The 16704-nt window shown below is 50.4% G+C and overlaps 6 protein-coding genes across 6 annotated transcripts; 3 read left to right on the forward strand and 3 right to left on the reverse strand.

Annotated features, from left to right (window-relative positions):
• Window positions 1-2736: 2736 nt before the first annotated feature.
• On the reverse strand, window positions 2737-3801 carry N7539_007481 (uncharacterized protein; the record flags this gene model as incomplete). Its single annotated transcript, XM_056937082.1, has 4 exons — window positions 2737-3003; window positions 3087-3500; window positions 3601-3677; window positions 3744-3801. 4 exons carry the CDS (start codon window positions 3799-3801, stop codon window positions 2737-2739), a joined length of 816 nt encoding a protein of 271 aa, XP_056787881.1.
• Window positions 3802-5940: 2139 nt separating this feature from the next.
• Window positions 5941-6348, reverse strand: N7539_007482 (uncharacterized protein; the record flags this gene model as incomplete). The annotated part of the gene is made up of 1 exon (XM_056937083.1): window positions 5941-6348. One exon carries the CDS (start codon window positions 6346-6348, stop codon window positions 5941-5943), a length of 408 nt encoding a protein of 135 aa, XP_056787882.1.
• A 391-nt stretch (window positions 6349-6739) lies between these two features.
• Window positions 6740-8043, forward strand: N7539_007483 (N-terminal C2 domain-containing protein; the record flags this gene model as incomplete). The annotated part of the gene is made up of 5 exons (XM_056937084.1): window positions 6740-6752; window positions 6834-6850; window positions 6913-6936; window positions 6989-7401; window positions 7461-8043. The coding sequence occupies 5 exons, from the start codon at window positions 6740-6742 to the stop codon at window positions 8041-8043; spliced, it is 1050 nt and encodes a 349-aa protein (XP_056787883.1).
• A 639-nt stretch (window positions 8044-8682) lies between these two features.
• Window positions 8683-11046, forward strand: N7539_007484 (phosphatidylinositol-3-phosphatase YMR1; the record flags this gene model as incomplete). The annotated part of the gene is made up of 3 exons (XM_056937085.1): window positions 8683-8706; window positions 8771-9253; window positions 9313-11046. The coding sequence occupies 3 exons, from the start codon at window positions 8683-8685 to the stop codon at window positions 11044-11046; spliced, it is 2241 nt and encodes a 746-aa protein (XP_056787884.1).
• Window positions 11047-11689: 643 nt separating this feature from the next.
• On the forward strand, window positions 11690-12824 carry N7539_007485 (40S ribosomal protein uS3; the record flags this gene model as incomplete). The annotated part of the gene is made up of 3 exons (XM_056937086.1): window positions 11690-11843; window positions 12017-12330; window positions 12498-12824. 3 exons carry the CDS (start codon window positions 11690-11692, stop codon window positions 12822-12824), a joined length of 795 nt encoding a protein of 264 aa, XP_056787885.1.
• A 1016-nt stretch (window positions 12825-13840) lies between these two features.
• Window positions 13841-16155, reverse strand: N7539_007486 (phenylalanine--tRNA ligase subunit beta; the record flags this gene model as incomplete). Its single annotated transcript, XM_056937087.1, has 9 exons — window positions 13841-14004; window positions 14076-14884; window positions 14950-15191; window positions 15261-15527; window positions 15584-15713; window positions 15776-15852; window positions 15918-15937; window positions 15997-16037; window positions 16103-16155. The coding sequence occupies 9 exons, from the start codon at window positions 16153-16155 to the stop codon at window positions 13841-13843; spliced, it is 1803 nt and encodes a 600-aa protein (XP_056787886.1).
• Window positions 16156-16704: the final 549 nt, after the last annotated feature.

Genomic DNA, 16704 nt, shown 5'->3' on the forward strand with positions numbered 1-16704 from the left:
CGGTCGGGTACAATACCTGATGATATGGACGTGAACTTAGGTAGTCTTTGTCGTTGTGGAAGTAGTGTACATCTCGACTCTGAAAACGTCAGCCTGGCCCTGGAGCTTCGGTCTGTGCCCTGGAACGAACGGATCATGAAGCCATGATGTCCCCTTTGAGCGCCATGCAGGTTGAGAATTTGCTGCCCGGAACCCTAGAAATGACGATATGGAACGATATTGGCGCTCATTTGATCGGGAATAGTAGTGTACACATCGACTTTGTAGTTTGTACTGTAGTAGTAGGCCAGACTTTTTTGTTGCTTGGCGCTGATCTTTGAGCCGCCTATCGATAGGTAGAGGACTCCCTGAGTCTATTTATTTATTGCTCAATACAATAATGGGACTCAATGACGGTTGAATACCTGACATGTGAGTGCTATATTGCACTCAGTAGTAGTACTGTAGTACTACCGTAGAGTGTAGAGTGTAGGAAGTAGGTACTACCAAACACTGGAAGAGATAGGTCATCCACTCAAGGATATCGTATGTAGTTAGTATGTAGTATGTACTGCACATATACAATGATATCTGACCATCCATTGTCCAAAATTGTCCTAACACACCTTTCTATGAATTCATGAAGCTTTACGGGGCTTGGGACCTTTTGGAACGTGTCGATAGTATCCATCCTCGGTCGCGAGTCCTCACTCACTACTATGGCTATACGGGTAACGGCACATTTCCAAAATTCACCTCCAAATGGATCCCAATGGACAACCTCAGCTGACGGAGGGGCGAGCCGGCGTGGGGCGCCTCGGTCTTGGATCACTTCAGCGCTCGGATTCGTTGCGGTTTAACGGGTCCGGCAGAGTCGCGTCCAGCTGAGATCCCTGTTCTGATCGGGGATTGGGCTGAGCCTCGCCGATAGTCTCGGTTTCTCAAACTTTCGCAAGAGCTGTCCGTCCACAGTTTACACTTTGCTCGTGAAAAATAATAATAAAAATCTGGGTAATGGACATGTCTTACTTTGGTGAAATGCAGGTTTACAAAATAGGCCAGACATGAGGATCTCTTGGAAATACTGTACATGTACATGTACATGTACAGAGGAATGTACATAAGATGAAGTTCGGTGCTGGTGTACTGTATAGTACGCTTCTATGACCATGAGATTCATGACACAGATTCACAGACTCCACCAGTGCAAATGAAGGTACATTTTAGTGCTACAAGACCAGAAAAACCTGGCTCGGCAACTCCTCTCACTGGATGGCGTTATGGCACTAGTCTCAAATATCATTCCTCAGACGTGCCTCAGCGTTTAATCCTCAATCGCATCCGCCCCCTTTTGTAAGGATTCGATGGGTAGCCTGCATATCAAAATGGTCATGTGGTCGCCTTGCCCTAACGTAGACCAGCTAAAGTCGTTGAATAGTATCGTTGGATTGTATGAGAGGATGCGGCGATTGGAGAGGGCAGCAGGACAATGATAGCGAAAACATGGTATACCTTTACATAGTACAGTCAACAGTGAGTATAGGAGGTCCTTCTAAAGTTGATCAAATGACGACCCATTCAAATCTGTCTGAGCCGCTTCCACACGTGCCGAAAAGTCATGATTCTTGTCCATCCATTGTATCCCATACATAACAGAACAAGTATTCACTCAGGGATTGAGCAGTGCACGTGCAGTAGTAGTACTGTGTGCCAAATTTGGAAACTGCCAATTTTTGCACCGTCGTGGGGAAAAAAGTGGGTTGAGGCGCAGTGAGTGCAATGCAATACATGTTGTTACGCCACGTCACTCGCCACATGGAAACGTGGCTAGTGTGCTCTCGGCCTTGCCGAACGGGTGGGCCCAACGAGCCCGGTCCCGCTCTTTGTACAGCGCATGGCGTGGCTGATGAGGCAGCTAAGGACCGCATAGCTTGACATCAAAATTGAGATTAGCGATAGCGGAAAAGGGCCCACTTGGAAATTTCGATGCTCTTTTCACCGCATCGCAACAAGGGATAAAGATACATTTTGGCATGGAGCGGCTAAAGGAATCTCGATGCCTGTGAGCGTTGTCAACTGGCAGACCCGCTTGCCGCAGGCGATGGACGGTCCCCGTGACCTTAACGGTTTCCGTCAGGACATCGAGGCACATGACCTGATCCCGTGCTTCGAGGCGGTTTGATGAAACACCCACCTCTGCTATTCACACCGACTGTCTTTGACATGTGATCGACAGGGCAACGCGGTCTATTTCGAAGATCTCAGTCCTTCTATCTGGGGTATAGAACACGCCACTGACTCTTCATTGGATGGTGATTTGAAAATATTTTATCATTTCACTCGTGAACTGTGGTCCTTACAGAAACCCCATTGTGAGACAGAAGCGTTATCGGGTAGACAGGGTACAATATGGTCGAGTCAGGAGTCTCAATGACGTTCTCGTTTCATCGAGTCAATCACGAGTCTTGAATGCTTCGTTATGTCAGTCCACGGGCCAGTCTGGCGCGGGTGACGCAGGTTTCATAAACAATCGAAATATTTCCCCCACGTTTCAAGGATCTCCTGACAGGCTGCCTCGAGATCTGCTTGGAAGATCTTGTCCGCACCACATGACCTCCGGACAGAACAGGAGCTAGCAGACCTCGTAAATTCACCCATGCTGGTTTTAACAGATAACACGCGCTTATCTCTCGCATCGGGAACATCAATATTGACCAGAGGAAACGAGCCAGTACTGGGCGGAACCTAAGAAAGCCATCAATGAACGGCCCTCTTAAGCGCCCTCAATAGTGTCTGTCTTCCAGAGAGGGAGAAAGTCCAATCCTCCGAAAAGACACTATATTTGATATCGTCACGCTCCCGGAAGATGTCATCATAGTGCGCGATGCGGGATTCCGGATCTTTGGCTTGCTCATGGTAGCGATGAGCAAGTCCCTTGAAGACAGGGTCATTCCACATCTTTGCCATCCATTTGAGAGCCTCTTCGCTTGCACTATCGAGGGGTAGCTCATAGGAGCGGAAACGCTGTGCAAAGTCGTTAACACACAAAATTCAAAGTGGCCGGGTCAAGTGAGCAACGTATGAATCAACAAAAGGATGCCACGTACCGTCAGAACTGGCCAGAAAAAGGCATCCGCAATACTAAAACTGCCAAATAAGAAGCCCTCATCGGGCTGGCCGAGCGCTTCGAGGCGCTCTTTGGAGGCTTTCCGGGCAGTATCCCAGAGGCTGAGCACCTGGAAGATCTCCTTATGGGCTGCGTCAGAGATGGGGATATTGCCGCTGTAGTGAGCTAGGAAGTTGGTCGGGAAAGAGTTGCGAATAGCACTGAAGCCCGAATGCATCTGCGCAGCCGCGCTGCGGGCCAATGCTCTCAACTGGCGATCCCGAGGCCACAGGGCCAGCTCAGGATGCGACTCGGCCAGGAACTCGCAGATTGCGAGGGAGTCGCAAATCCTGGTATTCTGAAGGGAGCGGCATTCTATGAACGGGACATAACCGGTGGGCGACACGCTTTTGACCTGTAGAGAATCTGTCAGAACAACGCCTACGCACCGGGGTTACTGTGATCAGAGCTATATGCTTTGTAGCTCCGCAAAGGATAGAAGTAAAGGATCTTACTTCGGAGAGCTTGAGGATCTTTGAGGTGTGGGGGATTTCGAAGTACTCCAAGACCGCTTCGACTCGGCTCGTCCAACCTGTACACGTGCACGATCAGTCAAGTCTTCCGCTTCCCAAGAAAGAGATGTCAATGTGGCACATACTGGAATAGCGAGTGTGGACACCAATGAAGTGAATGTCTGGTTGCTGAGAGGAGGCCATGATGAATGATTTGAAGGTTCGTGGTTTGTTGCGAAAGCTGGACTGCGCTACAAGCCCGTGCTTTGTGGGCGAGATAGAAAAGATTGTCCCAGTCTTCACTTTTCAGTGACTCACGTATTCGGAATCAAACGAGGCATCTCATGGCCGAGGCTTAATCAGACGGAGCTACTTTCCTCTCTTAGTGGGACAGCCCTGCGAATCGAGAGTCATCGTCTTGAAACTTGATGTTTAATCTGAGACTTCTCAAGGGCGTCTTGTTTAAGATCGCGCGAGGCCGATTTGTATCGACAGCTTATCTGTTTCGCGAAGTATTGTGAAGTGGAACCTTTGCCATACGTCCACGTCGGAGGCCGTGAGTGACTCTTTCCTATGTTGAGGCAAATTGCCCGTTTCGAGAAGTGCGGGGCAACCGAATTCTGAGTGGAAAGTCTGCATCCCTCCATAAGCTGTTGCAACCACGGATTCGGGTCCTGCTGCTATGCAAATGGCTGATATTGATTGGCACGCTTCAAAGTTTGCGGAGGTTGTGGAAGTGCCGAGATCTCGTCGACCATTTCGGACTCCTCACAACGACTCACCATCACATTGAAATCGATTCAGCAATGGCCCAAGAGACGATAAATCACGCCTAGTGGACACCAAAAGACGCCTTTCTAGACCAAATATGGTCACCCTCCTCGATCTGCCCGTAGAGGTCCGGCAAAGTATCTATACCTACGTGCTGCACCCAAACCAGTACTTGAGCGCGTATAGCCAAGTGGAAGCCCAGATCACAGCGCACACGGATCGGTCTCGGGGACCCGGGTGCGATGATCTCTGTTTCTTGGTGAACCGTTTCACGCCTGGGATTTTACTTGTGAATCGGCAGATTCATTGCGAAGCTCTTGATGTCTTGCATCGGATACCGCTCATTCTCAAAGGCCCACCGGGGCCATTCTTGTCTATTCCTCAACTAGACATTACTGACTTTCTGAGCAGAGAACTGCTCCAAAATATCCATTTCGCAATTATACGTCTAGATGCTCCACACAAACAATTTGTCTTATCTTTGTTTAAAGTGTGGAGAGAGCGGAATCGATTGAGAAGGCTCGACGTGTATCGGCCCCGGGCTGCCTTGCTTCCACGAAGCCAAGGAAAAACTGTGAAGAATTGGGTATTGTGTTTCCACCCAGGAGCCTGCATGTCACCCAGCTAACGCAGTCCCAAGATCCGAGACCTATCGACCGACGTGTCGGTAGTATGGCACAAAGTTGACAACCCTCTTGCCGCTGAGCAATGAGTTTTTCAAAGCCCCATAGACTGGTTGTCAGGCGTTGAACCGTGACACGAATACCTCAATGCCGGAGGAGGTGCATCTGACGGTTCCATCAAGTGAAATGATACATAGGAAGAGCAGCTGAAACATCGATCATATCAGCGCGAGGAAAAGTGGCCAACTCATTGATGTAGGCTCCCAATAGATATATACATGCTGTAGCCCGAGTCGTACAGGGTACAATTGATGCAAATTGATATAGCAGGCTGTTGGTCTCAGAGATGACGAGATCTTTAAAGTGACGATTCTTGTGGAATGAAGTCTGGCGAGCGCGGCAATGATCATGGTTCTTTGAATCTTGGTCGACTTCGACGTGAATCATGAACAAGACCTTTCCGCGCAGAGGTAGACTTCAATTATCTGCCACTCTATTCATGTTGTCAGGCGGAGTATCCATCAAGTACAAGCGCGCAACGGTGGATCGCCTTCCGGAGAAGCATGCCTTGACTTCCCGGGCTGAATAGTGGCGGTTCAACATTTGGTCAGAGTGATAAGATAGCAAGTAATGTATGCATGCCATCACATTGTCTCATTAGACAGACAGGCGCGCACGAACAAGTTCTCGCGACCTGGCTCCAAATCAGTGGTCAGGCTGGTGTGTTCTTAACTAGATGCTCCCATGCTGAACACAGGAGACTCATCGCGAGGCGATTCGGAGGTTGTCTTCTTGTTCGGGCTTCAGTTTGAGCCCTACCAATCACGTTGGGAGGCCAAACGCAAGACCGATAGGTGGCGCTTTGCTTAAAACTCGTACCGACTGGCAACCACGGGATATGCACTTCAATCGCCATACCGCGGTCTTCCACTGTCGCAGTTGTTGATTCTCAGGCGGGAATGTCTGATGCCTTGACCTCTTGGTATTTCGAGAGAATCTTCATTTCCGTATCCCTTTCTTTTACTTTCTTGTCGATCGATTTTTGTACCTGCTCCCTCTTTTTCTCCGCTTCTTGGATGAGAGTTCTCACTTCCTCGGCGGCCTGTTGCTGGGCCTTCAGCGCCGCCTCTTGTGTTGGAAATTCATGGGCTAGCTGTTTCAAATCTGCATGAAGTCTTTCGAAGTCAATGGGTTGACAAGTAGCGGGATGGTAGTTGTGTGTTGCAAGCGAGCCTCCCGGTACTTGAATCTCAGGGAGATCTGGGTGAATCGGCGTGTTACGGATCGCGGAACTGAGAGGCACAGTTGAGGTTTTCTCGGAAGGAGGAGAGAGAAGAGATGTCTCTGTTTCCGTCATTTTGGAGGAGCGGTGCCGACTTCAAATCCGATTTACGTAGATGTGGAAGAATCGGCAAAAGGAAAATGCAACCATAAAGATGACTCTGACGGCATGACGAGGGTCCCTACATCCTGAACTCGAACTTTCTGCCCCATCCTCTTTCACCGCCAAGACATCACCTGCGGGGACAGGAGCCCCATGCATGTAAAGTAGTATGGAGTTCCTGGCAAAGACATTACTTGCCCTTGCAATTGTTGAGAAATAGACACATTTCACTGAGACCCAACGCTACGTGGATTTCCTTCGTGAAAATCACGCCCGCCGATGTGGACGCAGATCCCGCAATTCATCACAAGGTTGTTCGTTGACTAGTGCGCTTTCTCCGAATTATACATTTCGGGAGATCAAAATGCAGGCGTTTGGTAAGTCTTCCAGGGCCTGACCATAATTTCTATGAACATTGCCCGTCGTGGGCATATACTCAACTACTTTCTTGGTCATAGTGCCCAAGAACAGAAGGGTATGTCATGACATCAAAAGTGCTGCCGGCGAGGAAATACGACCACTAATCCATTCCTCCAGCCCAGATTTGAGCTTGTGCTTCGAGTACGTACAATACCAGTTTCGTGCAATCTTTCTATACCCTAACAGCTGTTAGATCATTGACATAAATAATGTTCCACTACGAAATAGCGCAGTTTGGATTCGATGGCGTCTGCCATCGTCCAGCGCCACAGAGCACCAGGGACACACTGAAAAGGCATCTCTTCTCGACCACCGCGCCTCGTGGAATTATGAGAAAACTCTCAATGTCCGGCTCACTATTGACAGGAATCTCATGCTCCAGGAATGTGACATCAACTTTGAGATCATACAGGAGTTCCATGGATCTCCTGTCAACGAGAAGCATATTCTCGGCAAAATCAAGCTCAACCTTGCTGAATATGTCGACAAGGTCGACGAAGACGAAGGGGTGATAAGACGATACTTGATGTCGGATTGCAAGATTAATAGCACAGTCAAGATTGGAATTGCCATGCGCCAGGTCGAGGGAGATCGCAATTTCACAACGTTTGTCCACCTTACGGAACTTTCAAGCACGCAGAGAGCCTACTAACCAGCATTGCTAGTCCACCCTTGAAGTCTGCCACGGTGTTTGGAGGCATCGCGAGAGTGGTACACATGTCAGAGCCTGGGGACTCCGAGGAGCTGGTTCATGTTCCTGCCATCGCCACCAGAAGTAGAGAAGCGGCCGACATGCAGGATATGTACCGACGCACTCTTGCAGCTTCGTGGAATTCTCGCGCCTGGGATTTACCGGCAGATAAGCTTGTTGAGGAGTTGTTTGCTGGAAACTCCTGCTGGAATAACACTTCTCACGATCATCCAAACGATGGCTTTTCAGACAGCTTGAGTGAGAGTCTGACCGTGGAGGCTGCACGTCAGCAATCCCGATCTGGGAATCGGCTTTCGCCAAGCTACGAGAAGCAGCCCAAAAGTGCCTCAAGTGGCAGCAATAGCACCGCTCGACTCGCATCCACGTCCAATTCTGGGCACAGCCATCCCCAGAAAGGCGGTAGTCTTGAGCAGCAGCTCCATGAAAATGCAAAAGGACGTGGCTGGAAGTCACGGCAAGCTGAGCATGAGCTGTCTGAGTTCGACGTTAGGGAAGATCTGAGAAGCTGGGAAATTCGCGCCGAACGGCAGGAATAAGAAATATCATTGTAAGAATGATTGAGCATGCCATCGAGAAAAATCATAGATCCTGTCTTGAAGCAGGGGACTTTCCGAGCGGAGCTGTATCAATTTACTGCTTTATGCAACACATCGGGTCGTTTGGTCGGTAGGCGGACTGATCACAGAGTCGCAGACTTGCTGCTGAATGTTGAGAGCGATCTACCGCTCGTGCTGACTCGAGCACTTGTGAGTCTAATTTCGCTGTTAGTAGTTGGTTTCTTTATTCTTGAACCTTCCTTGCTTTTGTAGTCAGGAATAGCACTGTAGGCCGAAATCGTAGGCCGAAACCTTTGTATGTTGACGATAATCCCGGTGGGGGAGGCTATGACATCGATCCACCTGAACCGCACAGCCAACCCCACAGCTGATCGGGTGTCGAAAGCTGACCCGAAGAGGTGACCGATTCCGTCTTTCGCCCATCATCGTCTCTTAAGCCAACCGACGAGCTTACGCGCCCAGCTGTCTTCGCGCGTCTTATCTTGACTGCTTGATTCGACTTCAAAGTAGGACTGAGGCTTCTCCGCAGCAGGATTCGGTGCTTTCTGACTGGCTGATCGCGTTTTGTGCCCCTCCATCAGCATGAAGACGAAGCGCACTTAGTGAAACTGGCTTGCGATGGAAAGAACACGGATTGCCAAGGTTGGCTCAGCTTGTCTACAGTTCTTGAAAGTGAATTTCGTGCACAACTGACTTCCTCCCTTAGGTCGAGAATGTGACTTTGGCTCGTCGTGGAGACCAAGTCGACGGCGCCCTTCACCTCACCCCTCACCACCTGATCTTCTCCCACACTCCTCTCATCTCTAGCGAAGACGCCGCCAAGGGAGTGGCTATCAGACCCAAAGAGCTATGGATCACGTATCCGATCATTGCATTTTGTACTTTGCGTCCTGCCCCCGCAGCTTCCCGCCAGCTCTCCTCTATTCGACTTCGATGCCGAGACTTCACTTTTGTGTGCTTCTACTTCAAGAGTGAGAAAAAGGCAAAGGAAGTTTTTGAAAGCATCAAACAGTGGACCTGTAAAAGCGGTCGATTAGATAAGCTATACGCCTTTAGCTATCAGCCTCCTCCACCAGAGAGGGAGTTGAACGGCTGGGATCTTTACCAACCGCGCAAGGAGTGGGAGCGCCAGGGCTTACACAAGGACAACTCCGGATGGCGAGTTTCGGAGATCAATCTGGATTACGGTGTATGTTCATGCAATATCATACCCGGATTACATCAGGAGTGAACTAACGATAGTGGTAGTTTTCTCCGACTTATCCTGCCCTGATTCCTGTCCCGTCGTCGATTTCAGACAACACACTCAATTATGCGGGACGATACCGATCAAGACAGAGAATTCCAGCACTCACATATCTGCATCCAGTGAACAATTGCAGTATCACACGAAGCTCACAGCCTCTCGTAGGAGTACGCCAGCATCGTAGCATTCAAGATGAGAAGCTACTGGCAGCTATCTTTTCTACGTCTCGCACTGAGCGACCGCTAGCAAGCTTCGCAAAGGCTGGCTTGGAAAAGGAAGGCTCCGATTTGAGCCATAGTGGGGATTCGAGTGCTGATTTGAATGACTCCGCGGCAGAAGTCATTGATGATGAGATGCTAGCTGCACCTCGCGAGGGTCACATGGCGGACCGGATGATCTATGGTGCTCAGCAGCAGAATCTTATCGTTGATGCCCGGCCCACAGTGAATGCTTTCGCCATGCAAGCCGTTGGTCTAGGCTCGGAGAATATGGATAATTACAAATTTGCAACCAAGGCCTATCTTGGCATTGACAATATTCATGTGATGCGCGACTCCTTGAACAAGGTCATTGAGGCTCTAAAGGACACTGACCTCACTCCCCTGGGCCCAAACCGTGACCAGCTTGCGCGAAGTGGATGGTTGAAACACATCGCAGGTATCCTCGAAGGAGCACGTTTGATCGCCCGTCAGGTGGGCTTGCAGCATTCCCATGTACTGATACATTGCTCGGATGGATGGGATCGGACAAGCCAGCTCAGTGCGCTGAGCCAAATATGCCTGGATCCCTACTTCCGGACCATGGAAGGCTTCATGGTTTTGATCGAAAAGGACTGGATGTCTTTTGGGCACATGTTTCGGCACCGCTCTGGTCATCTGAATAGTGAAAAATGGTTTCAGATAGAGAATGAGCGCATTGGTGGTGACACTGAGGGAGCAGGTGCGGGTCCTGCCAAAGCTCTTGAAAATGCGTTCCTGAGCGCCAAAGGTTTCTTCAATCGGGACAACACTAGTCGCGACTCCCTTCCAGACTCTGAGGGAGAATTGCAGAGCTACGACACTGACGGCCTGGCGAAGAAAGCTGGCTCTACTCCACGCACTCTAGGTTCCGAAAAGGAGGTTACGAAAGTGAAAGAAACAAGTCCCGTCTTCCATCAGTTCCTCGATGCGACCTACCAGCTGCTTTATCAACACCCCACGCGCTTCGAGTTTAACGAACGTTTTCTCCGACGCCTGTTGTACCATCTCTACTCCTGTCAATTCGGGACTTTCTTGTTCAACAATGAAAAGGAACGCGTGGACCTACATGCAAGCGAGCGAACGAGAAGTGTGTGGGACTATTTCCTAGCACGCCGGGTGCAGTTCACCAATCCGGATTATGATCCTGAGATCGATGACCATAAGCGTGGCAACGAAAGATTGATCTTTCCACGAGTGAAGGACACTCGGTGGTGGAGCGAAGCCTTTGGTCGCTCCGACTCCGAGATGAACGGGCCCTTCCCTTCAACCGGATCTTTTGGGACTGAGCCTGCACCAGGTCGTACCCCTATACTGACCGGGATTGAGACATCTCAGCAGGCTCCTGGGCGGCCGAGCACACCAGTGGGCGCCCGGAACAGTACTGGGCCTCATTCATCGGCTGTCACAGAGGAAATTGCCCATCTCAGCATTTCAGAACATCAGAGCGGGACTGCCCAAGAGGGGCGCGCCAAACCAGTTGAATTAGAGATGCAATAACTGCGGCTAGAGCCAGACCACGATGAGCTTTGATGAACTGGTACATTAGCACTTACGGATGTCATTTGGGAGAATATGGGTGGAGTATTGGCGTCGGCGAGATAAGGCCTTTACAATTATGCAACATTGCAAATCTAAATAGGAATACCTCGAGGGAGGTAGTACATCTCACGCATTGCAGTATTTGGGGGTTTGCGTTGGAGCAGTGTAAATGGAGATTCGTGGAACTTTTCCCTGGAAGATGCCCTGCGGTTGCTGCCGCTTGGGAATTGATTGATAGCTGCTACATAGCTACAGCAGCTGTGTTTGTTGCCGCTCTGGCGCCGCATCCGTATCGGTGGCCTTGTAATTTCGTCATCAGTAAATTACAGTATGGGCGCGGGGTGGGTCTGGCAGTGTCTGGGCGGTGGAAAACATGCGGATGACTCAGCCAAAGAACCTTTACACCAGTTCGTATGTGGAATAGCTTCCGCTCTGTCCAGAAGGGCAAGCGAGGGTTGAGCCCTGACCAAAAGAGGAAATCGAAGCCCTCGCCCGAAAAATCCCCACTAAGCAAAGAATCTCACAACGACTCACCTTCTCGACATCGACCTCGCCCTCCCCCGTCGACAACCCTCCAATTCCAATCACCAGGAACGTCAAAATGGCCGCTGTTCAGGGAGCTATTTCCAAGCGTCGCAAGTTCGTCGCCGACGGTGTCTTCTACGCCGAGCTCAACGAGTTCTTCCAGCGCGAACTCGCTGAGGAGGGCTACTCCGGTGTTGAAGTCCGTGTCACTCCCACCGTCACCGACATCAGTACGTCGCCTTCCTCGATATTGGTTTCCACACGAGACGCATGAGCGCGACCGTCGAGATATTGGTGTTATGAGACATTCGATGGTCGCAGAATCGCTTCTCGAAGTTTGGGGATTTAGGGTCAACCAGACCCACGGTGACGATCCTATGCTAACGGATCGTCCAATTTATAGTCATCCGTGCCACCCACACCCAGGAGGTTCTTGGCGAGCAGGGTCGCCGCATCCGTGAGCTCACCTCGCTCATCCAGAAGCGCTTCAAGTTCCCCGAGAACTCCGTCTCCCTCTACGCTGCCAAGGTCCAGAACCGCGGTCTCTCCGCTGTCGCTCAGTGCGAGTCCCTCCGCTACAAGCTCCTGAACGGTCTTGCCGTTCGCCGTGCCTGCTATGGTGTGCTCCGCTTCATCATGGAGTCCGGTGCTAAGGGTTGTGAGGTTGTCGTCTCCGGCAAGCTCCGTGCCGCCCGTGCCAAGTCCATGAAGTTCACTGTACGTCTTTGTCGATGTCTTTGTCTCTCTCTTGTGATTGTATGCGTGGGAAGTTCGAGAACGAATGGACCACTCGAGTTCATCTCGTTGCTCAATTGTTGTCGTCTTTGCTTGGCAATGGAGAAACACAATTCACGGACATTCATACTCACTCTTTGCTTGATTAGGACGGCTTCATGATCCACTCCGGTCAGCCCGCCAAGGAGTTCATCGACTCCGCCACCCGTCACGTTCTCCTCCGCCAGGGTGTCCTCGGTATCAAGGTCAAGATCATGCGCGGTTCCGACCCCGAGGGCAAGTCCGGCCCCCAGAAGACCCTCCCCGACTCCGTCACCATCATCGAGCCCAAGGAGGAGCAGCCCGTTCTGCAGCCCATGTCCCAGGACTACGGTGCCAAGGCTCTCGCTGCCCAGCAGGCCGCCGAGCAGCAGCGTCTTGCCGAGGAGCAGGCCGCCAGCGCCGAGGGTGGTGCCGAGGCCTACGCTCAGGAGTAAATTTCTTTCTCAGGCTAAACACTTCCTTTATGTCCGCCCCCTGTTCTAACCTCTCTATACTCTCCTGACGCAATCAAAATTCACACGAAGATTTCAAAAACTTCCAATCACCCTTTTGACAAGCTGTCTTGGCACCTAATTTAGCTCTAGCACTCATGATTTTGACAATTTCGGCACATTCGACACGGTTTCGCAAGCCGAAGTTGCGTCAAGTCTACATTTTTATGCACGTGGAACTGTCCCATGAAAAGGTATCTTATTGACTTCAACTTTGAATTCGTTAAAGAGTAATATTCTCCTCGCGCCAATGCTGTCAGCACTGAATGGTTCCACGCAACATTACCCCATATCCAAACTACAGCCGTTACCTTACCTGCGGTCCGGTCGTAATGTATATTGTATACAGTCCATCTGACACTTCTGGTTACGGACTTTGGACTACGGAGATGTCGATAGCCTCCATTTAGACATTCTGGCCGCCCTCGGGCCCAGCATACAGTTCGATTATCTCGAAGTCTTGGCTACATTTATCTGTAATTCCCGTCACGGAGCTACTATGAGTATGGAGGACTATGGGCCCGGTTGTTGGACACAACTGCCGTAATCTGCACGATCTCATTGTTGTGTCTCGTGGAAGAATGTGCCGTGACGGCGGTGTTACGTGCTCAATGGGCGGAAGATACTACGCTGCATGACTACCACCCATAGTTAGTATCGAGGCGCATGTTTTGAAATTTTATGCTCTCGCGGTTCGGCGCTGACATTTCTGGCGTGCGGCGGTTGAAAACCTTATTCGAGCTTGATAGTGCCATGCTGCGCAATTGAAATCGCGAACAGCTTTCGTTACCGATCTACATTATTTTGCAAGGACTCACACCTGACGTGACTGAGTATTTGTGTTTTTAATTTATCTTGCGCCCCCAGGTCTCAGGATATTAGTTACCTACCCGAAGCGTAACCACCCACTTTTGCGTCCCACGTCTATCTGAAGGCACATATACGTCGGGGTGAAGTACTCACAGGAAGGGCTCGATGTTGATCTCAAGGGTGCTGACGGGGTACTTGAGTTCGTACTTGCCCAGAACAGTTGGATGGAGAATACCAAAAGAACCAATCATATGATCCTTTCCACCGACACGCAAATGGACAGAGGCGCTGTGGCCGGGGAAATAGGTAGGATCTGTGGAAGTTCGTGTCAGCCGAGCGGTCGAAGTGAGGAAAAGGAATAATGCGAAAGGCAGAGAAACATACCGTCCAGCTCCTTAATGTAGTACTGTGAATCGCCAATCGCAGCATTGTCAAGACCCTCTTCAGCGATAATGAATGCACTCTTCAACATAGACATCACGCGGTCGAGGAGGCCGTGGACGACCTCGAAACCACTGCTCTTACCGTAGTAGGCGGCGGCGAAGTGGCGCTCGTTGCGACTCTTACGTTCCAAGGACATGTCCTTGAAAGCAACATCGCTGACCTCGAAGATTTTCATGGGCACACTATGAGCCTTATTCTCACGAATGGTCTTCAACAGACCGGGGAGCAAGGTGGTGCGGACGACCTGGAACTCAGTGGTCTTGGGATTGGCAAGTTTGACAGCAGTGTTGCCATCGTCTTTGCGGTTGAGCCAGGCGAAATTCTCATCGTGCGAGCAGAGAATGAGCGGCAGAACTTCAGACCAGCCAGCCATAGCTGCCTCGACGCGAACAATGTCGGAAAGCTTGTTGATAGGGAGAGGCTGAGCAACAGTTCCCGACTTGCTGGGGAAAGATCGCGGGAGATTGTTGAAACCATATGCGATAGCCACATCCTCCATAATGTCGCATTGGTGAAGTACATCAGCACGAGTCGGGGGGATTTCAACGTCGATCGTATCAGGGTTCGAGGTCGATGGCTTGGCACGGAATGCCATCTTCGTCAAGAGGTTGCTGATCTCAGAAGCAGAGAGTTCCAGGCCACAGCATTGGTTGATGTATGAGACTTCTGCCGTGGTGGTTCGCGGAGCGAGGTCGGGAGTGACTCGGGTTTCACCGTTGTGTTCGGACACAATCTTGACGGGCTCGATACTGTCCTTCATCAGCATTTGAAATTTTCCAAAGTAATCAAAATGGCATAGACTGCCTCTACTTACGTGAATGGTTCCGTAGTGTACTGAGAGAACATGGTGACCATCATACGGTTCACGATTTCGAGCTTCGTCCGGTCCAGAGCAGTAATCTCAATGAAGACATTTGTCGTGTCCAAAGAGATCTTCGAGTGGTCACCGTTGATGATAGGAGGAAGGGAGCAAACAGTCCGCTGGGAGTCGAAGATTACTGGGTACACAGGTGAGTCGCGGATGATATGCAAATACTTGCTGAGTTGTTGATGCTTCTGTAGCTAGTGATTAGTATGATGCAAATTGTTCATGGTGCACGAAGCCTTTTGGGCGATTTCAAATACCTCGTAGAAAGTCATCAACTCCTCGCCGTCCATCTCTTGGGTCTGGTTGAGAGGAACGAATTTGATGTCCTTGGGAGGGAGGGCATCGTAGGTGAAAGGGCCCTTGATGGTGTCCAGATCGTGTGTACCAATGGAGACCAGAGTTCTTTGGCGGGCGAGGTTTTGGTGGAGCTTATCTTGCAAAGCAATGAAGGATGCGTAACGGGCCTTGTCGAACTTGACGCCTCGAAGAATGGCACCAGAAACATATGGTCTGATCTGAGTGGTCTATTCCAAGCGAGTTAAGACGGATTCGCCGCAGAATCGAAGACTGTGTCACTCACGTTTTCCTTGACGATGATCTCCTCCAGTTGTCCGTTGGAAGGCTCGACCAATTTGTACTCGGGCAGCGCCTTACGTTTGAGAAATATATTGAGCATCAAGGCAATTCCCTCAAAGCAAAGCAGGTCATATCTGTCATGTGCAAGTCAATAATTGTGTGTCTTCACTTTTGATCATCCGCCGCCTAAGCATACCGATTGGCTGGGATTTCAATCTTGAGCTGGGGTGGCTCCTGGACGCCATCGACAATCGGTCGGTCTTGGTTCGTGGTCTGCGAGGAGTAAATTGAACAGTGAGTCCTTCAGGTCGAGAAGTGGGATATATGTAAGATCTTACATCCTCATCGAGCTCAATGCCTGTCCAGCAGTGTCAGCCCCTCTTGCCCCACGATGTATTCGCAACAAATGGCACCTACCGAATTCGAAACACAACTCGTCAAACTCCTCTGTGGTATACCTGTCATTGCGCAAACAGATTGTTAGAGTCACTGATAATAATACTCATCGCGCGCATGTACATACTCGCGGCCCAACTCCTTGAAGAGAGCGGCCTTGTCGACCGAAATAGTGGGCATGGCGGGGGTAATCGCAGTGCGATAAAATTCCTGCGCAAGTAATTAGCAAGGAGATTTTCAGCAAGACCCCGGTAGCAAGACCTCAAAGCAATTGAACCCAAACGCAAAGACGCCATACGTACCGAAATCAGCAGGTAAAAGCCACACGAGCAGAGGTGAAAGCACAACTAGCGCAACAACAATTATGACTCCGATCGGTCTTCTGGAAATTCTGCCATTTGAGCCACACACCGCCACGATCGCCTCTCCCCCTCTTTTGTGACGATGCGTATGGTATTGTAATGGTGGTCCCTGCCCGGCCAAGTTTAAGCGCACCGTTCCCTATTCAGATTCACCCAGCTTGGCGGTCCGCTCAGCATGGCCCGGCAGGATGATACGGTATGTAAATTACGAGCAGCCGCAATTGTGTTGATGGTGAAAGCTCAGGGTGATCGGGCATTGTCATCATTCGAGACACAGTCCATTTGCTGAGCTTCAATTCCACCTGCAACATTCGACACCCACATCTACTCTAGATTTCGCTTGCGCAAATCTGTTTGGGAGAGCATT

This window comes from Penicillium diatomitis, assembly GCF_028827545.1.
Source record: "Penicillium diatomitis strain IBT 30728 chromosome Unknown utg000010l_segment0_segment0, whole genome shotgun sequence".
Classification (NCBI taxonomy): Eukaryota; Fungi; Ascomycota; class Eurotiomycetes; order Eurotiales; family Aspergillaceae; genus Penicillium; species Penicillium diatomitis.